At 35.3% G+C, this 27381-nt stretch overlaps 4 protein-coding genes across 5 annotated transcripts; 1 reads left to right on the forward strand and 3 right to left on the reverse strand.

The window, feature by feature from the left end:
- Positions 1–3734: 3734 nt before the first annotated feature.
- LOC121772612 (geraniol 8-hydroxylase-like) lies at positions 3735–5691 on the reverse strand. Its single transcript, XM_042169784.1, has 3 exons — positions 5115–5691; positions 4597–4995; positions 3735–4461 (listed from the first exon to the last, which is right to left on the reverse strand). Exons 1-3 carry the CDS (start codon positions 5559–5561, stop codon positions 3868–3870), a joined length of 1440 nt encoding a protein of 479 aa, XP_042025718.1. The 5' UTR covers positions 5562–5691; the 3' UTR covers positions 3735–3867.
- Positions 5692–7993: 2302 nt separating this feature from the next.
- LOC121770687 (methylesterase 10-like) lies at positions 7994–9670 on the reverse strand. The gene is made up of 3 exons (XM_042167454.1): positions 9252–9670; positions 8552–8683; positions 7994–8475 (listed from the first exon to the last, which is right to left on the reverse strand). The coding sequence occupies exons 1-3, from the start codon at positions 9612–9614 to the stop codon at positions 8194–8196; spliced, it is 777 nt and encodes a 258-aa protein (XP_042023388.1). The 5' UTR covers positions 9615–9670; the 3' UTR covers positions 7994–8193.
- A 9943-nt stretch (positions 9671–19613) lies between these two features.
- LOC121772651 (laccase-17-like) lies at positions 19614–22225 on the forward strand. Its single transcript, XM_042169839.1, has 6 exons — positions 19614–19756; positions 19917–20068; positions 20194–20438; positions 20518–20646; positions 20905–21858; positions 21932–22225. The coding sequence occupies exons 1-6, from the start codon at positions 19652–19654 to the stop codon at positions 22060–22062; spliced, it is 1716 nt and encodes a 571-aa protein (XP_042025773.1). The 5' UTR covers positions 19614–19651; the 3' UTR covers positions 22063–22225.
- Positions 22226–22919: 694 nt separating this feature from the next.
- LOC121769705 (autophagy-related protein 101-like) lies at positions 22920–26762 on the reverse strand. Of its 2 annotated transcripts, none has more exons than XM_042166442.1 (8): positions 26621–26762; positions 26140–26262; positions 26006–26042; positions 25599–25684; positions 24945–25040; positions 24379–24544; positions 24123–24276; positions 22920–23508 (listed from the first exon to the last, which is right to left on the reverse strand). In XM_042166442.1, exons 2-8 carry the CDS (start codon positions 26170–26172, stop codon positions 23433–23435), a joined length of 648 nt encoding a protein of 215 aa, XP_042022376.1. In that variant the 5' UTR covers positions 26173–26262; positions 26621–26762; the 3' UTR covers positions 22920–23432. The 2 variants fall into 2 exon arrangements, with proteins under 2 accessions (XP_042022376.1, XP_042022377.1); XM_042166443.1 differs by having other exon boundaries at positions 26669–26745.
- Positions 26763–27381: the final 619 nt, after the last annotated feature.

Here is a 27381-nt window from a genome sequence, read left to right on the forward strand (position 1 = left end):
CACTAATATACTTCAACTTTTATTACTATGCATATTACAGTTTAATAGGAAGATAAATAAACAAAACATGATAAGAATATACTCCCCAACCATCCCGAACATAAGTGAAATACTTTATACGTTTAGTACTATAATTGATTATTATATTTTCATTTTAAGAACATTTTTATCCCTACAGCTCCCTATATAGTAAAATATGGAGTATAAAGAGAAGCAAATATGAACTCACATCAATGGAGCATATTTTTCAACAGTTGAGAATTTAGAGCATCCACAACCGTGCTCTTGCCAGCGGCACGGTTGTGGGCCCGGGCGGTACTATTCATGCCTGCTCTCTGGCAAGAGCACAACACCCACAACTGTGCTCTTCCGCAAGGACGAGCACAATTAATTTAAAATTCAATTAAACAATAACATTTTCATAATACTAAAATTCATTAAAAAACCACAATAAATATTACAAATTACAAATAAAATAAAAAAGACATAATTAAAATCCTAAAAATTAAAAATTACATAATTAAAATACTAAAAATTAAAAATTACATAATTAAACTCCTAAAAATTAAAAATTACATAATTAAAATCCTAAAAATTGAGATTGAGAGAGTTGTTTAGTATAGTGTCATTTTTTGTGTTTGAAATGAGAGTATTTATAGATGAAAGTATGAATTTTGGGGTAAAAATAATGAAAAAAATAAATTAAAAGTGTGGAAAAAATGGATATATTTTATTAGGAAGTGAGACAATATTTTTTTTATTAATTTTGAATTTTTCAGATTTTTTTGATTTTTTTAAAAAAATAAATAAAAAAATGATAAATCAACGGGCCAATCGGAAGCTGCCACGTCGACGCGCTGTGCTCTTGCCGCTGGCACGGACGTGCTCTATGCATAGAGCAACGCCCTGCCAGCGGCAAGAGCGCAATGGTGGCGGAGCGCGTCCTTGCCAGTGGCAAGGACGGACGGTGAGCTGCTGCTCACCGTTGGGAATGCTCTTAAGATCACAAATCATTGAATTAGTAACCAATTACAAGAAGACAATAGGGTGTCACCATATTTTGGATTCTGATGGCTCAATTATAAGAATGATAATATAATTGATTGGATGTTGCCATCTTTTTGTCTGCCGTCTTCTATTTCTGATCTTTGTGCATTCAAGATCTATCCACCGCCAAATCGTAAAAAAGTTAATGATTTTTATGCATGAATGTTTTACGGAAAACTATATATACCAAAATATAAATTTCTAGAATTGTTTATTTATATTTATAAAGAGTATAACTTTTCTAATTACTTTAAAAAGAAATGATTAAATTACATTTAGTATTTTTTATTTTTCTTTTTGACTGACACATTTTATTTTCGTAATACCCTAAGAATTAATCAAAATTATAATTTCAAGTAAACGATAACGAAATCTGACTAAAATCTTTTCTAGATCTTATAAGCTTTTATGCCATACTATATCAATCCAAAAAATAATTAAAAAAATTAACAAACTATTTTAGGCACAATTCATGCCTAGGGCTGGGGAAAAATATCGAAAAAATGATATATCGCTCGTATCGTATTGAAAATATCAAAAAATTATCGGATTTTCGATATATCGTAATTTTCGATACGAAACGATACCGTATTGTAAGTTTTCGATACGATAACGATATGAATTTCCTTATATCGCGATATATCATTTTATATCGAATATACGATATATATCGATATTTTCGATATATCGAATTTCGATACGATATATCGTTTATATCGAATATACGTTATATATCGATATTTTCGATATATCGAATTTCTGTAAGATATATCGAAATATCGATACGATAACGATATAGATATCCTCCATATCGAAAGTTCGATGTATCGAAATTCGATATATCAAAACTTTCGATACGATAACGATATGAAACTCTTTCATATCGATATTTTCGATACGATATACGATACAACGTTTTAGATACGATATATTGTATCGACTCACCACTATTCATGCCATCGTTGCCTCTTTCAAATGTGTAACAATGTGAATCACGAAGATTTTGTTACTGGAGTATGAATTAATTTAAAAAAGTAAATTTGAGGTCCCAAAAAATACCGTTTTAAGAAGTTTTAGGTTCAAATCTTGTTAATATAATACTTATTGAACATTTATTTACGTTAGCTCATCCCATCATTTTGAATGAATTTGATTACTAGTATTGGAAACAGTGTTATATATCTCTAACTGACATATGAAAAAGTCCGTATTCGACCAAAGATTTTTTTTTCCTCCGATTATATAAAGAGAACTCCAAAAGGTAATGATTAATTTTTGAATAAGGGAGGGGGACCTTAATTACAAAGAACATGTTTTTTTATAAAATTAAAGTTCCCAATGATTCCCTGACTCCTTGTTATTTTTTCAGAATTTATATTGGATATTAATAATCTCTTAATTAGGACTTATATTTTCAGTAGGTGTACCATTACAATTCATCTAATTCATATCCACACGAAATTACTATTCATTCATTCATTATTTTCTAGGAGATGCAAATTCGCTATTCAAGTCTAATCCATGCTTAAAAGTTAAAACTTATGTTTTCATGTTGTAATGATCACAAAACTATTGTGTGCATGTATGTTGTAAACTAATTAGTGAGAGATTACTGGCGGATTACAGGTGGCCGGTGGGTCAATATCGTTGGTATTATTTTTTAATCTCTTCTGCCAGAATTTTCAAGTTTTTTTACATTATGGAATAATATTCTTTATTTACTTAGTTACCGACTTACTGACTACATGTTTTCAACAAATCAGCAAATAAATAATCTTTGCATACGAAAATATAATCGATAAACTAATAATGTATTTTTCAAATAACATCAAGTTTGATATCATTAAAATTAAATACTACACTCAATAAATTGCATAATAGAGATCAGGCTCATAGTTATGTAGAATAGTCCCCCTCACCCCTGCAGTGACCATTCATTATTTAATTATTTATATGTTTGCTAGTTTAATCCATAACTAGAAGTTATAACTTATATTTTCATGTTGAAATTATCACAAAACAAAGGTGTGCATGAATGTTGTATGATTACATAGTTAATTTTGGCCTTATTAATAATTAGTAAACATATGGCGAATAATTATATGAGTCAGTGACAAAGAAATTAATAACCAAACCCTACTGTATAATTATATTATCGGATGTCATTATTATATAAAAAGAGGCCATTTTTAGATCGTGTCAGTGCAAACTCTTCGTATGAAATAATCATCGTGTTTTTAAAATCTACATTTTCTAATTGAATAAAAACGATCTAAAATTAATCTAAGTGTTATCTGAAAATGATCTCTGTATTTGATTATATGGTTATTTGATGGTGCATTAAGATATAAATCCATGTTTATACTCATTTCTTAAAACAGTGTCACGCGACTGAATTCCATATCTGACCCTAGCTACGTACTTTTATTGCAATATATAGAGGTTGTAATTATTAATGGATTGCATTGACATATCACATATATAGCCTTATTCAATATAAATAATGGTAATTTTATTGATCGTGAACCAAACGTTTAACATTACTAAACGTGAACCCATTAATATATAGTGTTTTTTGCATGCATAAAATAGCGAGTTAAAACAAACTAGATTAAATAAATAAGGGGCTAATAGAAACCAAAAGTTGTGCACGATATATATATAGATATATTTTTGTGTGTAATAGGTTTAATCAAAATGATGTATTGGAGTATATAAAATTTATTCAAAGTTTAATAATTTGTTTACCAAATAAGTTAATTGAGATGATATAGTAGAAAGTAGAAACCCATAGCCAATGCATGTGAACTATAAATATAATTAAAGAGGGATGGGGACAGCTCTCAACGGCTGAGCCTTTACCAACGTAATTCCAAATTTGTCATCCATCTCCAATTTCCCACCTTCCACTTTCCAATCAAACGAATTCAGCAGTGATCCCAACATCACGGGCACCATTCTCATAGCTAGGGTCAGGCCCGGGCAGATTCTCCTGCCCGCCCCGAACGGGATTAGCTCGTAATCCTTGCCCTTTACGTCCACCTCCGAGTTTAGAAAACGGAGGGGATTGAAGTCCAAAGGTTTCTCCCAAACCTTGGGATCCCTCCCTATGGCCCACAGGTTCACGAACACCTGTGAGCCCTTGGGCACTCTGTGGCCTGAGACCTCCACGTCCTCTTCCACTTTGCGCGGGATCAGGAAGGGGACCGGTGGGTGTAGCCTCAACGTCTCCTTCACAATGCACTGTAGGTACGGGAGGCGTGATATATCACCCTCGCGTACCATTTTTCCTTTCCCAATCACCTCCTCTAGCTCCGCTTTCGCTCTTTTCATCGTCTCAGGATTCTTTAACGCCTCCGCCATTGCCCATTCCACTGTGCTGGAAGTGGTGTCTGTTCCAGCAGCAAACAGGTCCTTGTACGTCCGAATGTAACAAATAAATAAAAATTAGGCATTTTGACTCTAACATGGAAATAAGTGGATGCGACCTTTAAATTTCTTTTCATCTATCAGCAAAAAAAAAATGAGATATGTTGTACATCAAATTACCAGACACAAATGTTCGACATGAGTCCGATCAATCTCTTGGGGCATGCTGAGGAGGATGTCGATCACATCATTCATCTCTTCTTTCGGTTTCTCCAACCTTTCATCGATCAAGCTACTGAAAATGTCGATCACTTTCCCAAAATACACACTCAAACGACGTCTTATCCCTAGGGGATCAAATATTGCTAGAAAAGGAAAGAAATCGACCGGGTTGGGCTTCCCGGCTACCTCCATGATGCTGGATATTATTTCCTTGAATTCTCTAGCGGAATCAGAGACCGGGTCGGCCAAATCCACAGAGAAAATGGTGTTGGACAGCGCGTTGAGGGCAGTTTGAAAGGCGGCGCGGCCGACATCCACAACATCCGCCGTCCGACAGTAGGTTATGAGCTCATCCACCTTGATACAAAAATGTATAAAAAATGATTAAACTAGTGAGTAATCAGAAAAATCATAATTTTTCTAAAATGTAAATAATCTTATTAATATACTAAAACCGTTTTCAAAACAAAGACAACCTTCCTTGTCCTGAGGTGTTGGTTGGCGTCGAGGCGGCTTGGGGAGAAGATATTAGAGGTCATGGCTTTTCGGAGACTGCGCCACCGCGGGGAGACAGGAAGCCAGACGACGGAATACTTGAAGTGGTCATGGGCATGGAGGGCGTCGGGGATGCTCCTGCTGGAGAAAGCCAGGTCGTGCTTCTGCAGGACTTGTTTGGCGACGTCTGCGGAGGAGACGACGATGGTGTTGGTGGAGCTGAGGCGGAGGCGCATGAGGGGGCCGTAGGTGTTGGCCAGGCGAGACAGGGATTTGTGGGGGTGCGGCCCCAGCAGGTGGAGGTTTCCGATGACGGGCAGCGGCCGCGGCCCCGGTGGGAGGTTTTTGCCTCTCAGCCTCACTGTTTGGAAACCATGGAATAACATTATGGCAAATAATAATCCAACGGCGATTGTGAGCAAATCCATGGCAAAATGCAATTGCTTAATGTGATTGAAGAAGTAGGAGTAATTTCAGTCTATTAATATCCTCTGTATACATCCATTACTCACACGTATCTTTAGAATAGGGAACTCATTCTGGATTATTCTTGAAAAATAGGATAAACGTGTGCACATGATCAAGACAGTTACATATTAGGAGTACAATATATTTTTCATTTTTTATGATTTTTTGGCATTTTCCTTTAGAAATATCAAATTTGCTCACACATGGCGACTTATTAACCCCGAATTATAATATTTATGAATATAGTAGGCATTTATGATCTTTAGCCTGGTGTGAACTGAGGGTTGCCACAAAATTGGATTTCTCATTTAAAGTAGATACGTCGAAACGAAAATGCTGTCGGTTGATATTAATTGGCCATTCATCTCTAGTCTACCCTTTATGAATAAAATAAACATATATACTAACTGCGCCACATAATTAAAAATGAATCTATTGCTTAGTATGTTTAAAAAATCTTTAGTTAATAACCCTTAATTAATTTACCTAAACGGACGGTTTATGTTTAGGGTACTTCAAAATAAGTAGAAAATGGTTAAATAATATAATAAAATTAGTAACAGATTAGTTTTTTTATCTAACGTGTATGTAGGTATTTTCAAACATACTATATTGACCCAATTCATTCTAGGGTGGCTCAACCATTACTAAAATGAAACTGGCCTAGGCTGAGCTTGTCAATTGAAGTGGAATTTAAATAGACTCTTTTAAACTTAGGTTTAGCCTAGGCCCACCAAAAATCCAACCCAACATAGCCCAGGCCCTTGACCCGGTTCCAATAAGATTCACTACTACAAATCCTGTATTTTATTTATTTCTACCCTAATTTTATCTTAATTTTAATCATGTTTTCTCCAATGAATCATATTTTATTAAATTCATAAAATATTGAGGCATAAAATTACAAATTTTGAGGCAAAAAATGAGAAATATCTACTCCCCGTCCCCCATTTTGTATCCAGTTTTGTTATTTCTATCTGTCCCATTAGGAGGTTTTTTTTTCTCACTTTTTTTTACTATAAATGGTAGGTAGATCCTATATTCAATTAACTTAATAATTTGACTCACATTTTATTATAAGTGAAATTTACATTTCATTAACTCTTTCAACCCACTTTTTTCCAGTTTTTAAAACATGTCGAGTTAAATGCGGACACTTAAAGAGGACGGAGGAAATATGGTTTATTAGGAATGAACAAGTCGATTGGTATGAAAATTCAAATTTTGGGCAGATTGTAATTCGTAGGAAACATAAAAGAGTGCTACCATTCTTTATGTTTATTTTAGATATTTTGGACAAATCTCTTTATGTTTACTGTTTGCATTGCGTATTCGTATTAATCGTTGGTTGCTTCTGCTTATTTTCTTTGCATATCCAATGTTGATTTTGTCCTTGGTTTATAAGTTCAAAATTCGTTACGTCAGTACTATGACATTTTTCCAAACACGCAAATCATATATTCAAAACTCATAATTTACATGAATTATAATTTAGTGAATCATTATTCTTGTGAAAACTATATATATTTCCGACAAATATATGGGCCTAACGGAAATCATATATTCAAAACTCATAATTTACATGAATTATAATTTAGTGAATCATTATTCTTGTGGAAACTATATATATTTCCGACAAATAAATGGGCCTAACGGAGATCGTAATTTATTCAAGTATTAGAATAGATGTATTTCGAATCCAAGAGGTGTGGTCGAGTGGCATGAGACTCGTCCATTCTTAACCAAATGGTCAGGGGATCATGGAGCAGCTTTCCAACTGTCCCATCCATTGAGGTGTCTACAAATTAGAACGGAAAATAGTATCTTGGGAGTTAAAATTAACTCGATCAATTTGGAGTTTTATTTTGCTCAACTCTGATAGCGAATTAACATTATTTTGGATACGTCAATTTCAATCCAACCTGAATTGATCTAACAATTTGGGACTTAGTTTGCTGTGATTTTGATGAATTAGATTGAATTTACTCGCCAGTATTGCCCTAAAAAAGCAATATCGAGTAGCAATCGCCAACTTCCATCGTGATAATTTTTTATTTTATTTTTACATATTATCAACATTTATTAAAGTTTCTATATTTTCCCCAAACTTAGTCCATAGCGGTGGTTTCCGAAGAGAAGACTGAAGAAAGAAAATAAGTCTATGGCGGTAGTAGGTTATAAATTAGGTTAAATTAGGTGAAAGAGAAGAGTGATATCTGGAATTTTAAAAAATATATTTTAATTAAAAAATTAAAATGGCATTAATTTCTTTGATTATCAATAGTAGTAGTATCTTTTAATTTGTCATGCCAATTTTGGTTTTTTAGAGGAGAAATTAGAAATATCTAAAGTTTATATATTTGTATTTGAAAATTAAAATCTAGAAACAAAATAAAAATTATAAAAAATGTAGGTATTTACTTCATTTTACACCACAGGAGTACATATAAATAGCCTTTATGAATAACAATCATTCAAATGCAATCGAAGTCAATAAGTTGAACCATATTCCAGGACCAATTAAAATATTAGATGCACTCATACGATAATAATAATAATATAAAAAAAACATCAAAACTGGGGCAGTAGTAATTAATGGTATTTATGAGATAATTGCAGCAAAGAAGAGGAGAGAAGATGAGTTTTGGTGAGCATGGGCATATGGGAAGCTGCTTCAATGGAAATGACTTCATCTGGAGGGCTTTTCTCAATGTTATATCTCTGAAACTCTTCTTCCATTACCTCATCATCCTCACATATCACATAACAACGTTTTACCACCCCATATTTCTCCTCCGACACCACCCAATTGTTGCTCATTTCTTTCAAATAAAACAAATTCGGCCTTATCAACATCTTTCCCAATTCCAAATCCTGACAATACACAAATTGTTAGAGTATGACAAAAATATTAGTAGAATTTAGAAAAAGAATTATAGAGTGTGAAGACCTCCGCGGAGCAGTTCCTGTAGACTACGGCCGCCATATATTCGGGGCCGAAAAAGGCGGAGAGTGGAACGCCGTCTTCGTCGAACTTGAACTCGCAGTCCATGAAAGATTTCTTCGACCCTCTCTTGAAAAACTGTTTTCACACAAATCCATCACCAAATTAGTATTCCCTTATGACACTAACAATAGTCCGTCTTAGCAGTGGACGAAATAAATTTTATTACTCTCTCTGGTATCTATTAATTGCCTCACACTCACATTTTCATTTTACACCTCATATTCTACTAGTATATATTTCATTTCATTCACAATTATTATAAAACTAACGCTAAATATAACCATAATTTTCACTAATTTTTTTCTACCGCTTTTGTTAATAAAGTCAAACAATTTTATAAAACTGGAAATAATAAAATATGAGACAATTAATGAGAATTGAAGTGAGTATAAATTTATTATGAAATTAATTTCTCTTCTTTCGGGCCGTGAATGAAACGATTTTTTAATACTATAAAATTAACGATTATGAAAGAAAAATAGAAAAAATAGTTAATGTATTATTAATAAGAAAATTTACTCTATAAATAAATTAAAATATAAAAACAAAATTATTAGTTGTGGAGGGAGATATAAATCAAATAAGGCAGCACAAATTGAAATAAGGAAATAAATTTTTTTTACTAGTAGATTAAAAGGGAGACCTCTTGGATTAGAGCTGCGGGCGGGTCCGTACAATTGGGCATGTATGCCGTGACAAACACCGCGAGTGATATTTTGGCGGGAAAATTCTCCATGGCGGCGGAGATGGCGAGCCCGCCGTAGCTGTGGCCGACGAGTACGACTCTCTCGCCGTCGGGGAGGGAGGCGAGGAGATCCATGAGCGGGCGGACGTAGTCGGAGAACGAGGGAGCGAGGTCGGTGTTGACGCCGCAGCCGGCTAGGTCCAGCGCGGTGGCGCGGCAGCCAATGGAGTTGAGCGCGGCGGCGAGTTTGTACCAGCACCAGCCTCCGTGGCAGAAGCCGTGAACCAGGACGAAGTGCGTGCTTTCGCCTTTCTCAATCATTATCACTTTTTAGTTGGATTTTGTTTATTTCTCTCGAGATATAATATGAAGTTGAGGTGTTTGAACTTGCTTTATTTATCGTGTGAGTGTAATAATGTGAATGGTGGGCTCATCAATCATCATGTTTAATTTACGGCTCAGCTAATTAATTGGAACAAATTCGTTTTATTATTACATACTATAAATTTTCATTATTTATGATTTTACACAAAATATTAAAATAGTGAAATTATTACACATCTAAGTTTCACTTACGTATTGATGCGTAAAATGATTATATCTATAAATCAAGAGTGGCATTATTTTAACAATTTTCGGAGTACTGTATGTTAAAAGGAAGAAAATCAATATTTTTAGGACGGAGAAAAAGTTGTTATATAATAGTACTCCTACTACTTAAATTATTATATTTATACAACGGATAAGTATGATAATGTGGAACACCGACCGATTTTTAGGCCACTTAATTCAAATGTAGTACTGGAAATTTAATATGACAGAAATTTAATTTTTCGGTCAACTTATAAAACGTGTGCGTTGCTAAATTAAATTTTATTTAATCCGTATTATAGAATAGCTATAGTTTGGTGTTGAAAAAAATAGACGCAAGTAGAATTACACAATTGCTATTCTAAGCACGTGAACCGTCCTATAAATGAAGTAAATACATAGATAGCCCACACATATTTTAGTTAGATGTCTTATCTTGTGATTAATGGACTTTACACAAATTGAGATTTGATTGAATAGTGTTTCCTAGTTCACACCATAACTTCAAAGGACAAAATAAGTCATATACTCCATCCGTATTCAAAAAATAAAAATATTTGAAATGATACGAATTTTAATGCACAATTAGTAAAGTACGTGGAAAAAATTGGTAATGTAGGAAAGAAGAAATGAAAAATAAGTAAAATAAGAGAGATGAAGAGAAAAAGTAGTGAAAATAGAGTTAGTGGATTGTGAGCTTCATGTTCTAAAACAGAAAGATTCTAAAGTTTCTATTTTTAAGGATTGACCCAAAATGAAAATAGTTGTTATTTTTAAAAAAAGTGAGGGAGTAGTAATATTTCTTCCACAGCTTGATTTCGATTTGAAATGGGTGATTTAATAATGTGAACTAATGGCATTGATTTAATACGTTAGTAGTTTTTAGGCTTTGTTGGTGTTGCTATATATGAATATGATGGAAGGGACAGAGAGGGAAGATAAGAATGCTTCATTGGGTTGGACAGGGAAATGTCCTGCTCAAGTGGGTAACCTAAAATGCTTCCCACTAAGGTATTTTTCAGAGTTTAGGCCGATGAGATACTCCCTCCGTCCCAGGTTATTTCTGTCGTATTCTATTTTGGTTTGTCTCAAATTAATTGAGTCATTTCTTTTTTTTTTGTTAAAAATAAAACATCTAATCAAATTTACTTTATTCTTTCTTTTACGTTATCATCTCTCATATTTCTTATTTTATTCTCTAGTCCACCTTATTTTACTTTATTTAGCTCACTAAACACAACTTTCCTAAATTCTGTGTCGAAAAGAAATAGCTCAAGTAACATGAGATGGAGGGAGTATTATGTTTTAAGAGATTTTAATTTGTTAAAAGACTTTGAATAATTGAGTTTATAAGTATAATTTTGGTCTCATAAATGTCATTTCGAATAGTCGTTAATTAGTATTTTTTTTCTTCCATCATTTTCAATGTCCTGACCCGATTTTGGTGGCGGCTGTGAGTGTGACGATCAGGCCATCCACATCCGTGTCTCAATACTGTCTTATCCTTTCACTATTCATGAGCCCCACTGCACTTTTTACCTCATCTCTTAACTAAGAGACAACACTTGTATCCATCCATCTTTTAACTATCTTATGCCTTAACTATTCATTCCATTTCATTTTTTATTTTTATTTTCAACAAATTCAATTAATAAAAACACACTTCATTAAATAAAAGAAAATTACAATTTAAAATTCTAAAAAAATAAAAAAAAACACATAATTAAAATCCTAAGAAAATAAAAAAAATAAATAATTAAAATCCTAAAAAATTTAAAAAGACATAATTTAAAATACTAGAAATTAAAAATTGCACCCTTAAATTATAAAAACTACTCCGCAAATGAATCATCCCCCGAAGGCGGTGGCGGTACCCTCAAGCTAGGTGGAGGCGGAATACCAAGTTGATTTGACAGATACTCAATGCCGGCAAGATGAGTTTGATATTGGGGAGGCGTCATGCGGGAAGTGTCAGCCACCGTGGCGGTGAAGTACATAGACACATTAGGGAGGACGGCGGCCCTTGGGAGCCCGCCTGGCTTGATTCGTCTCGGCCCCTCCCCCTCCCTCTAGCCGCCTTCGCCGCCTTGTTCCCTTGCGGCAGACGTCATGCACCGGAGGAGCCCCCTGCATCGGATGTCGGGAACTCAACATCTTGTGAGGCGTTGCCTTCCCCGCCCTCACCAGACGAGTATTGGCCACTAGCCGTATGCTTCGTGCGTTTCGAGCTCGAGCCCGTGGAGGAGTCGACACCGTCAGCCCACCTACCAAGATGTTTGACCGCCTCCCAAACATCGGGAAATTTGAAATCTTTGCCGGTGTCGGATTTAAAAGATCGCAGACAAAATATTGAATGACATAATGAAGATTTGACAAAAAAAATTATTATCACATATTCACGCTCAATACATAATCGCAAATGACCACAAAACAATTATGTATCTTGCAACTGTGAAAATTAAAATTTTGTACCCTCAAGCAGAGGTCAATACGCATTAAAATTTTAGCATTTTTACTGGTCACAACACCGACGAATAGTCTAGAGACCGCAGCACGGCATGGCTGCCAAATGTTGCCTAAGCACGACTATTAGATTTAGCATTACAGAATCTTATTTCTACAACACACTCCCATAACAATACTCATGTGCTGATAACAAAACCAAGCTATCTCATAAATTTTGTTTGAACTTCTTAAACTTGTAATTTCTTAGGATTATTGTCCCCACAACATGGGTGACGATAATATTAGAAACTACTTTCTATTCTAGTTCATACTATTTATATTTGAGGAGTCTGTCATTACGAACTTGCTATTTCTTAGGATATTGTCCCCACAGCATGGGTGACGATAATATTAGAAAATGGCTTCATAAATTTGCAGACCAATCGATGGAGACCGTATACAATGCACTTGTTGTAATTATCACTTAGATATTTTATATGGTTTTTGCATAATTATCACAAAACAGATAATCCACTTAAAATAGATAAACACCAAATAAACAGATAAATCCATTTAATGCATGACATTTAAACACACAGGATAATTAAAGACAATTATTTAATCTAGTCAAGGGAAAAACAATTAAATAATTAAGTTTTATCCTGGATAATAATTATCCAATTCATTTAGGATTTATCAAGATAGAGTTAGCTATCTAAATCCACTTAGGATTATTCTAGATTTTATTTTGATAAAATCAAATCCTACATTTCAAGATAACGTTGATCTAGGATTATCATTATTTAAAACATACTAGGATATTACTAGATAGAAACAATTCCATCATAATCCATAAGATAAAAATAAAATCCTATCAACCAAAATTTATACAAATCTTAATTCTATTTAGAAAAGACATCCAGAATATATCAAACATTACTTAGGATTTCTTAGATAAATAAATTTATCTAAATCCAAATAAATAAGGATTTTCTTATATATTATTAAGATCCTAATCTATCTAAAATATAAGTCCAAAAGATAAGGATAACTTGAATTAATGTTTATTTTAATCCATATAGGATTTGTTTTAATAAAATTAAATCTATTCAAATTCATAGGATAAAATAAAATAATATAAATGTTTATCCTAATTCTTCTAGGATTTATCTTGGAGTAAATCTATATAAACAGATAGAATAAGAAAATATTATATTATAATTATTCAAATGTATCTAAGATTTAACTAGGAAGAAATCCATATAAATCTATAAGATAAGAATAAAATATTATATTATCAATATCCAAATCCATCTATAATTTATCTATGAATAAATTCATATAATCAGAGGGACGCCGCTGCAGTCCGACGTCGATGCTGTTGCGTCGTCACTGACGCTGCTGCTATATCGTCGTTGCTGCTCCCGCGTCACCTTCGACACCCCGCTCGGCAGCGGCGGATCCAGGTGGGGTCGCGTGGGGTCGACCGACCCCACCGGCGGTCCACCGAACACTGCCGGAAAATATCATCTTCGACCTTTGACCTGGTGCAGTTTCGTCTCCGACCCCACGACAGCTTCAACCAGGGGCGGACACACGTTTAAGGAGGGGCAAAAATTGTATGTAACAAGAGGCTGAACAATCTATAAATAAAAAAGTGCAGAGCATGAAATATATTAATGGCCGCCGAGACTAGGAGGAAGAAGATGATTTTCCTAAAAAAGTGCTCCACTAAGTACTAAAACAATTACTATTATTATATTCTAACTTTCCTTGTAAAATGTGTCCAAATAATAAAATGTCAGTTTATTGCTATTGATTACATCGCAATGACTTTTTAAAATTGTACGACTTGTTTAAAATTTATGGATTTCTTTAAAACTTTTACTTTATTTAGCAAAATATTAACTTAATTTCTTAGTTTCCCATTAATAATATCAACAAATTCTAAATTTTCTTCTCCAATGTAACTTTTCCTTTTTCTTTGCAAATAATTCAAGCAAACTCAAAATTTGTTTTTATAGTGACTTTAAACCATAAGTTAATTTTTCTCTTTTTTTTCTTTTAAATTTAATTATGCAAAAACTTTTTTCAGTATATTTATTATTTATTACCAAAATTTCTCTACCCCTTATGAAAAATTGTCTAATTTTTTATTTTGGTATATCAGCAAAATTAGTGACGTTTATATTAATTGAAACATTTTTACCAATTTTTCTCTTATTCGATTGTACTTTACTTATTCGAGTGAAAAGAATAAAGTATTTGAGAAAATAAAGTAAGAGAGGAGATTTTTTGCTTTAAAGGGAATGACTCAGTTATGGTGGGACATCCCAAAAAATGAAAGTAACTCATTTATAATAGAGGGAGTATTTATTATTATTATTATTATTATTATTATTATTATTATTATTATTATTATTATTATTATTATATTCGACCCCACGGATTCCATGTTCTGGATCCGCCCATGCCGCTCGGTACCGCAGCGTCGTTGTCGTCGTTGCTCCTGCACCGATCATGCCTCTGTCGGACTCCCACTGAAAACCGCTGCAGTGTTGCCGTCGCGTCACGAGTCCGGGAATCTGCCGACGGGCTCCCACTCGAGCTGACGGCGCTGCTGCGCCTCCGTCGCCGATGTTGCTCACCGTTGTGACTGCAGCTGCTGTATCATCGCAGCGACGCAATTCTCGATTGCCGACTCAGAATATAAGTTCACGTAAGGCAAAACGAATTGATCATTAATGATACCATGTAATTACAATTTACGTAATCAATTCCACCGACAAGAGAAATCAAAAGAAATTGGCGGCACATGTATTGATTTGATGAAATCTCCAGTCAAGGAATACCATCACTTACCAGCAATTAACTCTCCACCAATCAAGAATTATGGTGAATCGATTTTACAAAGAATTGCATCACGTTGATTTGTTTTCTTAGTCATCTAGAAAAACGACACAAAAAAAACATTCAAGCAATTCACATAACATAAAATTAATCCCAAATAATCAGAGCCAAAAATTGACTCTGATACCAATTGTTGGGGTTTTGTGCCCATTGCACAGCGGAAAACTATGTACAAAACAAATAAATCAGACACGGATCTATTTGACGGATTATGCGATTAATCAATTCACATGTTAAACAGATAATTGCATGCTAGAACGCAAATAATTCATGCTCAAAGAAATTAAATCATAAACATGAATACTACGGTTTAGAGTTGCCGATTTGATTCTCACCGATTTGATTCTCCAAAGAATCGACGATTGCTCGCATTATCTCCACGATGATCTTCAATACTAGACCACAGATCTTCTGACTGGTTCCTGAACTGTATCTCGATATCAGGGTGGACTGATCTTATCAAAATACTAGGACTCGAATAAAGAAGACAGAAAAATTCCCCACGGATGAGGAGCTGAAAAATCTCACGGATGAGAGCTAAAAATTTCGAGCTCCTCTACTAATTAGAGAGGGACGAAAATTTCATAATGAATAATAATGATATTTTTGTCACATTTATTCTCCTATTTATATTAAGTTCTTATTGGGCCAAGTCAGGGATCTATGGAAGGTTTTGGATATGGCCTCCCCCAATTAGCTTTTTACTAATTAAATTGCACCCACAATTTAATACAAGCTTATATTGGAATATTACGAGCAGTCAGTACAGAAGTAATATTGCACTGCCCATCCAAATCCGAAATTAATTAGTGTCTGCTATAGACTTAATTAATTAACATCTTATTATTCCAAGAGTGGACTTAACAAGAAACACTTATTTATTATTCATGGAATAATTAAATTCCAACTGGCCAGTTTCTGAATAATAAAAACTTATTCGAGCTCCTCTTGGAGACATTATCAAGTCAGACTCACCAGTCGCGCGATTCAACATAATAGCAATCCTAGCACCGCTAGATATTAATTATCACTACCCAATATATCATTGGGTTGCGAAAAACTCGCACCATTTGATAAGTCAAAGTAGTGCATAATTAATAACGTATGCTCAATGCTAACGTATGTTGATTAAGAAATAGTTGTTTATCAAGACCTAGTCTTCCAGTAGATAGCATGAAGACATGTCTTGTTGTTAGATCCGTTCAGTGCTATAACATACCAATGTCATCTTATTTCAGTAAGGCTTAGAAATAATCGGACTGACATTGCAACCTTTCGCGGTAGGTAGCCAAAACCCATCTAGGTTGTGAAATTCTTCTTTCTCTTTTGCAAAGCATTGCATAGAACCGACCGTGTTACCTTAAAGTGGACGACGCTCACAACCGGTCTACTAAGCAAAAGATTTAGACTTTGATTGCTTCTTATACATTTAAATGTTTGTAAAACATCTTATAAATGCACAAGCAAACACAATGTAAATAATATTAGTGATTCTATTCGTGCGAAATTGCTCGAATAATACTGAATCGGGTTAAAAGTGGATTGTCGAGTTTTTCATATACAAGCAAGATTCTATTCGTGCTCGAAACATGTTTTTCAGTATACCAAACCTAACAGGTCCCCCCTCGGCTTATTTGCGTTGTATACGACGGCGACCTTATCCCAAAAAACCTTGCGGGTTTGTTGATTCCCGAGGATGGGATCGTTCGACGTACTGATCCAAGCGTCGAACAGAGCCATCGTCTCCGCTTGTGTGTATGGATGACGGCGGCTGTCCTCTCCGTCCTCCACCGCCTTCGGAGTGTGTTCCTCCGGAATATCCTCCATAATTTGGGATAATCCCTGCGTTTGCAAGCTCCTCGGACCCAAGGAAGGACGATAGTATGCATCAACTGGAAAAGATGGTGTTTGGTACGCCGGCGTCGCCGAGCACCCAAGGCACCCAAAACATTGTACATGCCCCCCAGTCGACAAACGTGTTCAAGTCGTAGCCGCCGCCCTCGCCGCTGGAGTTTCCTTCATCGGACATTTTTATAGAAATTGGAGAGGAAAGAGAAATGATATACTGTTTGTGAGAGTATAGTGCTTGTCAAATGGTGGGGGAATTGTGTGTATGTGTAGTGTTATTTATAGATGAATGTGGGAAAAAATAAATAAAAAAACGGTAAAAAAATGGCCGAAAAAAAATGGTCAATTTGTTTTTATTATTCAGATTTTTTTTTTTTAAAAAAAAGCCTAAAATCGACGCCCAATCGCACAGCCGGTGAGTGGGCGTCATGCCCCAACCGTGTCTCGCCACGTGGCCGATGCGCGTGGCGAGACAGCCCGCGTCCCACCCCTTCCCCACGAGCTACGCGACAAGACGGAGATGCTGCAGCGGCGTCTCACTGCGGGCTCGTCTCGCCGGGACGAGACCGAGCCCGCAGCGAGACGCCGCTGCGGATGCTCTCATCTTCGACTAGGGTAGCTACAAATTGCTTCCTGGTACTGTTAATTTGGTGTTTGTTTTATTTTGTTTTAATTTGCTAATGAGGTTTTTTTTGTAAATGATCCTCATCCCCATTTTTATGGCTTGAAAATTTCTAGAATATCAAGAGGAATTGTTATTTTTTCATAGAAAATGAGGGGAATTTCAGTTTCAAATTTCTCTTTCTATTTTTTAGTCAATGCTAAATTATTTATTGGGGTGACATTTTTTTCATATTTCTCTTTTTTCATGATAAATTTACAATAAAAACGTAAATGCTCATTACTATCGCACCAAATTATTTATTTGGGGATGTTAATTTAACTCAAATTCACGGGTTGACGTAAATGGGTTGACAATTTTAATATAGGATTAAAGTTGGAAATTTATAGTAAAAAAATTGTATTGAGCTTACACAATTTAATGATGTTGAATTGTTGATCCATTTATTAGTAATTAATACTCCTTGATGTTGAATTGTTGATCCCCAAAAAATGAGTACTACTGACTACTTTAGCTATTCTCTTTTTAAAAGAAATTGTATTGAGCTTACACAATTTGTTTATAAATAGGGAGATTTTTTTAAGATAATTGTTATGATACATCCAAAAATTGGTGAAATTATACCGCACTATTGTTTGTTTTGATCATTTGGTAACAATTTAAATTATTCTATTTTTGAGAAAAATATGGAATATGATATGATTGTGAAGGCGTATAAAAGATGAATTTAATTTGAAATAATTTTCTCATAACTTGTATAGGATTATGTCAGATAATTTCATTTTCATTGTATTTCCCACATATACATATTCGACATAATTAAATTCTCTTTAATAATGTAGCACAATATGAAGGTATTGAAGCATATATCTTACAATAAGCAATTTAATTTGTTAACAAATAATTATGCAAATCATTAATAATAGAAAATGATATTTGAGGGAACATCAAATATAATAGTAATAGTTTCATAGTATTTGTGAAGATAGTATTGGTGAGGGAGGGTTGATTATATTTTATTCAGGTAAACTAGCTACAGCAGTTGTTTCAATGCTTATTAGACAAATCTGCATTTATCAACAACTCCAAGGACAATTAAATAAAAATTTAATAAGGGAAATGCCCTACTTTTTATTGAGTTAGAAATGAAAAAGATTGACAACTCCACAGCCACCAAATCTAGCTTCTCAAATATTCTCCTCCCATATACCAGTCATCCATGGACCGTGAATATGATAATTTACTCTCTTCCTCTCTCACAATCAATCAATCAATTAACAAATATTTCTTCGTGCATACAATTCGCAAATATATGTATGCTTTGGCATCAAGTATATGAAAATGAGCAACACATAAAATCATGAATATGAAAATGAACGAATAAAAATAATAGGTATTTTGCTTTTTATAGTATTCAACATAAGTGTTACCATCTGTAAAGGAAATGCATTCACCATATATCTTTATAACCCTCCTAAGATTATTTTCCTTACCTGATCCATTTCCTATACATATATACTTTTATTAGAAGCTTTAACAACTTATCTTCAATGAGGTCAAATTATATTGTGAATAAAAAAAGCATGAGTTAAAATAATTAAATTGATATATATGCTTACTAGATATGGACTTAATTAGTACTAACATCGAAAGATTTTTTATGAGAGCTTTTTGGAGATAGCATGAGAAATACGGGAAGATTTGACAGAGGTCTAAACAGAACTAGGTTGTCTTTGACACCACTCTAATGTTGTTTTCCAGCTATAGTTGGACCTAGAAAATAACATTATACATATCTTTCGAATTCAACCATTAATTTATCGAATTTATTCTTCATCTAATCAACCAAACACTCCCCTATAAAATCTCATTGACATCGTTCAAGCACTACCACGACACAAACATTCATCTGCCATTCTCATAGACAAGCCAAGAAAGTATAATGGGTGCCTCTACTTTGCATATCCTTATAGCATTGTTTTCATTCTTGGCAATGCTCCACCTTCCTCTCCAAGCAGATGCCGCCACGAGACCCTACGAGTTCAACGTACGTCCATATACTAATTAACTCGATTTTATTTGTTGCTAGTTAATATCTATATCTCAAAGAAGAAATTAAAGTGTTTTTGAGCATGCAAGCATATTACTGCTCTCCCGGCCCAGTGTTTTTCTTTACTTACACAATCTTTGTTATGAATGTTTTCCAGATAACAATGCAAAATGTGACGCGATTATGCCACACGAGGAGCATAGTCACGGTGAATGGGAAATTTCCCGGGCCTCAGGTTGTGGCGAGGGAGGGGGATCGCCTTCTTATAAACGTCACCAACCTTGCTCCCAATAATATCACCATCCATTGGTATATAAATATAGTATCATTGCTTTTGAACTAAGGGATTCTAATCATTTAAATCATGACGTTCGTTCAAATTCCAACAAGTCATAACGATAGTTTCAAATTTTCTCAATTGTTATATTACATAGGCACGGTATTAGGCAGCTTCGGAGCGGTTGGGCCGATGGACCGGCTTATATAACCCAATGCCCCATTCAAACCGGGCAAAGCTATGTCTACAATTTCACGGTGATTGGGCAGAGAGGGACTCTTTGGTGGCATGCACATGCTTCTTGGCTTAGATCAACTGTTTATGGCCCTATCATTATCCTTCCAAAGAAAAATGTGCCCTATCCTTTCCCTGAGCCATACAAACAAGTTCCCATCATTTTTGGTAACACACTCAATCATACAAACTACAGTATCTCATTTTTATATGAAATACCAATTATATTGACAAATACAACGTGCAGGAGAATGGTTCAATACCGACACCGAGGCTATAATTAGCCAAGCTCTACAAACGGGAGGCGGACCCAACGTCTCCGACGCCTACACCATCAACGGACTTCCCGGCCCTCTCTACAACTGCTCCGCCAAAGGTTCGCCCCAATCTCTCATAAAAGTGAGGGAGCGTGTGTAAAATCAAAATAAATCGATAGTTTGATAGGAGTAATTTATATATCCACATATTTTAAAATTAATATGCAAAATCAGACTTTTTTTGCGAAAGTTTTGAAATTTACAGCCAAATACTTTTTCAAAATCTTGATTCCATATGGTTAATTAATTAACTAAAACACAGTCCTCCGTCTCCTATTATGTGTCCCACGTCCTTGACCCCACGAGTTTTTTTACAGATACATTCAAGTTAAAGGTAAAGGCAGGGAAAACCTACCTCCTCCGAGTAATCAACGCTGCACTCAATGACGAGCTCTTCTTTAGCATCGCCAACCACACTCTCACTGCCGCCGATGTCGATGCAGTCTACGTTAAACCCTTCCAAACCGACACCATTCTCATCGCTCCGGGCCAGACCACCAACCTCCTCCTCCACACGAAACCCACCGCCCCCGGCGCAGCATTCCTCATGACCGCCCGGCCCTACGTCACCGGCGCCGGCACCTTCGACAACTCCACCGTCGCCGGAATCTTGGAATACGAGTCAAACCCCTCCACCAAGAACCTCCCCCTCTACAAACCAACCCTCCCTCCCCTCAACGACACCGCCTTCGCCACCAACTTCACCACCCGCCTCCGCAGCCTCGCCACCCCTCAGTTCCCGGCCAACGTGCCGCAGAGCGTGGACCGGCGCTTCCTCTTCACGGTCGGGCTAGGCACGAAGCCGTGCGACCAGAACAACGCCTCGTGTCAGGGCCCCAACGGCACGAAATTCGCGGCGTCGGTGAGCAACATATCGTTCGTGCAGCCGGCGACGGCTCTGCTGCAGGCCCACTTCACGGGGAGTTCGAGCGGCGTCTATGCGGCGGACTTCCCCTACAGCCCGCTGCGGTGGTTCAACTACACCGGCAGCCCTCCCAACAACACAATGGTCGGGAATGGGACGAAATTGATGGTTCTTCCATTCAACGCGAGCGTGGAGGTGGTGATGCAAGGTACCACCATTTTGGGGGCGGAGAGCCACCCTCTCCACCTCCATGGATACAATTTCTTCGTGGTTGGACAAGGCTTCGGCAACTACGACCCCGTTAACGACCCGAAACGGTTTAATCTGGTCGACCCAGTCGAGAGGAACACGGTCGGCGTGCCTCCTGGTGGATGGGTTGCGATTCGTTTCTTGGCTGATAATCCCGGTTAGTACACTACTATATATTTTGACTTTTTTTTCGATGATGATGATACAAATGATGTGAAATGCTTATGCAGGAGTGTGGTTTATGCATTGTCACTTGGAAGTTCATACGAGCTGGGGATTGAAGATGGCGTGGCTTGTTTTGGATGGAAAGCTTCCCAATCAAAAGCTGCTTCCTCCGCCTTCTGATCTTCCTAAATGTTGATTTCATTTGCATTTTTATTTTCTCTCATTTATACTTCACCTTTCCGAGTTTTTCTTTTATCTCTTCTTTACGCTAGAATTGAGTTGATTTGTTGTTATTGTTGAGGATCAAATTTGTACTTGTAACGTCAGTTGAGTTCTAATAAAGTCGTGATTGCATTTTATTACTAAAAATCAATATAAAAGACCGTCTTCCACTAACTTTTTCTGCTATTTTCTTTTTACAATGTCAACATAATTTCTTAAAACTTAAGCCAGACAAAAATGGGATATCTACTGGTGGACAAAAGGGAATAATGGTGCATTTGATATTTGACACATATATATTCTTTAACAAAACTTTGAAGCTTCTGGATAAGGATTATGTATAAGTTTTAATTTTATATAATATTGTTGTAATTATATACTTTTAATATTGGGAAACCAATTAGAAATGGAATATAATTGACAACTCAATAACCAAATCCAGCTTCTGAACTATTCCTTTATGAGTCGTCCACGAAATATGATATCTCTCTCTCAACAAATATTTCTTCGTGCCTTCAACTTTGCTGCATATATATATATGTATGCTTTGACATCAAGTATATATACTTTATCAGAAGCTTCATGCTTAACTACATTAAAGCTTCTAGCTTTACTTAATTCATATTAAAATTTTGAAAACTCCTAGAGTAGCCACTTGTGATGAACAAGCAAAAAACAGCTGAAAAGTGAGGCATGCATTGGTTAATGTCCAAGTTAGTTCACTTCCAAATCCTACCTAATTGATATGTGATTCTAATTGCTAAAGAAAAACTGTGTTTGGCAGTTGATGCTGGTGTGCTGTAAAAAGACTACACGAATCCAATCATAATCTTTAAAATCAATCGAAAAGCCAGAATAAAATTTTCAATAAAGAATAGTTAAGATAGTTTACATAATTTGATATGTACACAATCACCGTGCTTCTCCGGAGCACCAAATTTTGATTTAGCAGAAACTATTCCAAGTACTCCCTCCGTTTCGCCATAGTTGAGGCGGAACTTTTCGGCATGAAGTTTTAGAAAGGAATGTTGGGTGTGTTAAATAAATAATAAAAAAAGTAAGAGAGAGGAAAAGGTAGAGAGAATAAAGTAAAAGAGAGTAAAGTAAGAGAGTGAAAAGTTACCATATATGGAAATGACTCAACTATGAAGAACCTTCCCGAAATAGTAAAATGACTCAACTATGACGAAACGGAGGGAGTAGTACATAACTTCAGTTTGGCAGTAAATTAGTAGATCTCAATTTACATAATCTAGCATAAGATATTCACAGGCAGCATATTCATTCCAAGTACATAACACAGAGAGCTCGAGACAAAATACAGCAGCTAGAGGGCCTCACGAGTCAGCTGAGCATCGTAGGATGCCCGGTTTGGAGCATCCTCTTGAACATTTCCATTCCAAATGCAGAATCTGACGAACTATAAGAATGCAATGCATAACTTAGCAGGTAGTTTATATGTGGCTTCAGTTACATCTAGGAAAGAAAAACAAAAAACAATAACATCCAAGCACAAGGTGATCATTCTTTCCAAGTACCAAACCAATGTATCAATCATGACTGAGCCTACTACATTAATCGTGCCAGCCATTGCAATCGGAAATACTGCACGCAATCACCACAAGATACACTTCTTTCATCATAAAACCATAATACTTCTATTTATTAATTACCATTAATTGGACCGTGTTCCATGGAACAGAACAATCAGATTTCTTATATACAACAATAGGTCATGAGAGATTACTCATAAATATTGTGAAAGGTTTTATGCACTAGAAGTTCACGCACACAAAGTAAGCATGTCATTATGATACTATAATATTGCCTCCCAAGGAAGTAAGCACGCATATCAGCATGTATGCAGGTGCCAAATTCTTAGGTTGCAGTAATTAAACCATGAATGTGTTGAATCAATATGCAACTTTTAAAGAGAAAGAGGTATGACCTCCAAACCTTAAAATAACCTCCTTTAAAGTGAAACACAGCAAGTAAGCGGATCACTACATAGCAAAAATAACAAAAGCAGAATACCTGGAGATAGTAATTTCATAGGGGAACGAGACACCTTCGAGGTTTGGAACTGGAGGAATGTGATCCTTCTTTTCATTCACAAATCTAATTATCTGAAATAGAACATCACGAAGCGAAGCTTCTAGTGCTGCACGCCGAGCAGTCCTTTCCTCAGCTGCATTACCAATATAGTAAGCAGAGAGAAAGTATAGTATCTATCCCAGTTAATTAAAAATCGGACTGAATTTTCTTAAAAAATTCATAAAACAGATAATACCTCCAGGATCAACTACTATTTTGGAAGAGGTAGACTTTCCAGAATGCCCTTTCTGGTGTTGTGCTACATTCAAGTTTATGTACCACTGTTCCCAGTAGAGGCGCTCAACTTTATTAGTGAACCATGTAGGCTGTTTGTTTTTGACCTCATAGAAGGACAAACATATCTGCATCAACACACAATGTCAATGAATCTGAACAATGATTGAAATATCAAGAAAATGAAAGAAAAATACTGAGAGAGAACGAGTGGAGTGCTACACAATAACGAATGATGAGAGAGAAGGAAAGTGGGCGCTCCTCTAGAGCTACCCAGTTAAAGCTAATCAGACCTACCAGTAAATTCAGTGTATCACATGGCATTATCTTTAAATAAAGAAGTAACCAAGCTTGAACAAAGCACGAAAGGTTACAAGAAAGCTAATCAGACCTACTAGTACCTCCCCTTTTCTATGTTTCACTAGAGAAAGTGAAAATAAATGTATCACATGGCATAATAATCTTTAAATAAAGAAGTAGCCAAGCTTGATCAAAGCAAGAAAGGTTACAAGCTTGTGGCAATAATACCTGATTTTTCTTATTTGGGTGCTTCTCCACCCTGTCTATGAATTGCTCAATCTTCTCATCTATTTTCCTCTCAAGTTCTACATCACCGCATTGTACCTGCATATATAAACATAAAAGAATGTTGGCCATACTACACACAAATTCAAATAAATAGCACTGAAGTTACTAGTTGAGATATGAATCATTGAGTAAAGCCATTTGCCATTTCATTCAATTGCTACATGCACATTATAGGGAAACCATAGATTTACGTATAAAGATACAATGATAACCACGAGCATCATACAAATAACATGGAAACATTATGTAAAACCATCATATCAGTAGTTATGTAGATAATTAGAGGATATAATTCAAACCTGCTAATGATGTCTAATAGTGAAATCAATAGAGTGAATATAGCCCTAACAACAGAGGAATGTTTCTCAAAATCATATTAAAACTGTGCTGATAATTACAAAAGCATGCACATTCGAGGGTATAAATCAGGCCTGCTAAATTACTAATGATGTCTAATGGTTGAATCAATAAAGTATAGTCCTAACAACAGAGTAATGTTTCTATCAAAATCATATTAAAACCATGCTGATCATTAGAAAAGCATTGGTAGCTTAACTGATATAACAACAAACAGTGAAACTGGAAATTACTTACATATGTAATCTCGAAAAGTTCCAAATCAATGTCTTTCGGACGCACAAGCCCTAAAGCTCTGTGGAACAAAATAGTGTGCAAAATGCCTGCAATCACACTTTATCATATTAGAAACTGCAAGGCACCACATATCTCTCTAATTGTAGGAAACTGAATTTCAGGAAATTAAATAAAATATTGAACACCTCCTTCATCGAGTGAGAAACCTCAAATCTGATGAGATTAACAGTATAGTATGCAATACGTATGATCATCTTAAATAAACTAAATTAAACCACCAAAACCCATACAATTAAGACCTAGAAATAAATAAATCAACAAACAAAGTTAAGCTCAGTTCAATTCCACAAGGAATTATCACTGTATATATTTCTAAAAGAAGAGAGATAACGAGGAAGCGCAATTACATCGAAGAACTTCGCGTATCTCGAAGTGCTCAACATCCTAATTCAGCGAAAGCAGATAATCACGCATTAGATAGCTTCAACCAACAGCATATACAAACATATAGACATAGTTCACGACGTGAAGATTTACTCACGAGCTCTTTGAGTTGGCAGACTTCGCAGTTCATCAGGCTTTTCGAAGAGAAATTCGATCGGAAAGAAAAGAGAGGAAATTAACGATAGCGTGCAACGTCGAAGTCGTCAAATATACACATCCTCTGTGGGTAAAATTTCGATGAAAGAGACTAATAAGAATTAGATTTATTTGAATAAAAAAACAATAAATACATTACACTTTATTATTGGATGTAAATGAAATTACATAATCGGAAACAAATTAAAGACTCAGTCCAAATTAACAGCATTGTGGATATTGTTTGTACATTATATCTGGCAATTGTTAACCTATCAAATTACTAGGAGTAATAGTTATCTACTTAACACAATTAACACGTAAATTCAGTGTATAATAAGAACACAGGGGTAATTTAGGTTGAAAATTAATTAATAGAAAAACAGAGAAGAGCATAATTCAGATCAGCGATCGGAAAACAAGTTAGAATCCAGAAAATGCACCTTCTTCAACACAACACAACACAACACAACAGAAGGTAGAAAGTTAACTGTTACGAATCCATCCTATTCGCCTTCTTTAGATAGAATCGAGTATCAAGTGCCGGTGAATTTGGGGATTCGGAAACAGAAGCAAGAGAATTTCTGAAGCTTGAATTTGTAACAGTATAAATATCAGAGCAGAATTATAGCAATGGAAATTGGTCAATCAGTTTCGGATCCAAAAGCCCAAAACGAAAATATGGGCTATAGATGTTTCTAATCTTCTATTGAATATAGGTTTAGGCCCAAAAAATATTATTTCGTTTCCAATATTTGTTGGGGATCGTTTGCTTCGTAGCAAAAGATATTTGTATGGTTTCAGCATTTTGCTTTATTAAATAAAAATAATCAAGAGTTCTACAACTTCTACTAACCAACTTTTACATTTCTACTCCCAATTTCACAAATAAATTTACTCGCAAGTTAAGAGATTATATTTTATGATAGGTTAAAAGTTTTAGATTTTATTTGGAATTATTGATTTACATTAGCAATCAAATATCCTCCGAAGTTGTGCTCCATTTTAACTTCGGTTTGCAAAGGATTCGTCATTAACCATAAGTTTAAATAATAATAAAAGGAGTATACAGTAGTAATAAAAAAAACAGAAGTAGGAAAAAACTCGAGACATCTAATTTCAGTTATACAACTAAGATAGGTTCGATTAATTATGGAGTACTACTATGTAGCACACACACACAGTGTGAACAATCTTTGTTTAT

This window comes from Salvia splendens, chromosome 16, assembly GCF_004379255.2.
Source record: "Salvia splendens isolate huo1 chromosome 16, SspV2, whole genome shotgun sequence".
Taxonomy (NCBI): Eukaryota; Viridiplantae; Streptophyta; class Magnoliopsida; order Lamiales; family Lamiaceae; genus Salvia; species Salvia splendens.

Bases quoted from the DNA above. Each gene is read 5' to 3' on its own strand.
- LOC121772612 (XM_042169784.1), bottom strand. From the start codon at position 5,561: ATGGATTTGCTCACAATCGCCGTTGGATTATTATTTGCCATAATGTTA. The intron at 4,996-5,114 runs GTTGTCTTTGTT...TTTTGTATCAAG, and splicing joins AACACCTCAGGACAAGGAAG to GTGGATGAGCTCATAACCTA. The intron at 4,462-4,596 runs GTAATTTGATGT...CGGACGTACAAG, and splicing joins ATGTCGAACATTTGTGTCTG to GACCTGTTTGCTGCTGGAAC.
- LOC121770687 (XM_042167454.1), bottom strand. From the start codon at position 9,614: ATGATTGAGAAAGGCGAAAGCACGCACTTCGTCCTGGTTCACGGCTTC. The intron at 8,684-9,251 runs GTCTCCCTTTTA...GTGTGAAAACAG, and splicing joins CCGCAGCTCTAATCCAAGAG to TTTTTCAAGAGAGGGTCGAA. The intron at 8,476-8,551 runs GTCTTCACACTC...GTGTATTGTCAG, and splicing joins ACAGGAACTGCTCCGCGGAG to GATTTGGAATTGGGAAAGAT.
- LOC121772651 (XM_042169839.1), top strand. From the start codon at position 19,652: ATGGGTGCCTCTACTTTGCATATCCTTATAGCATTGTTTTCATTCTTG. The intron at 20,069-20,193 runs GTATATAAATAT...TATATTACATAG, and splicing joins AATAATATCACCATCCATTG to GCACGGTATTAGGCAGCTTC. The intron at 20,647-20,904 runs GTTCGCCCCAAT...GTTTTTTTACAG, and splicing joins CTACAACTGCTCCGCCAAAG to ATACATTCAAGTTAAAGGTA.
- LOC121769705 (XM_042166442.1), bottom strand. From the start codon at position 26,172: ATGAACTGCGAAGTCTGCCAACTCAAAGAGCTC. The intron at 25,041-25,598 runs GTAAGTAATTTC...TTATATATGCAG, and splicing joins AACTTTTCGAGATTACATAT to GTACAATGCGGTGATGTAGA. The intron at 24,277-24,378 runs GTATTATCTGTT...TTGGTAATGCAG, and splicing joins AATAGTAGTTGATCCTGGAG to CTGAGGAAAGGACTGCTCGG.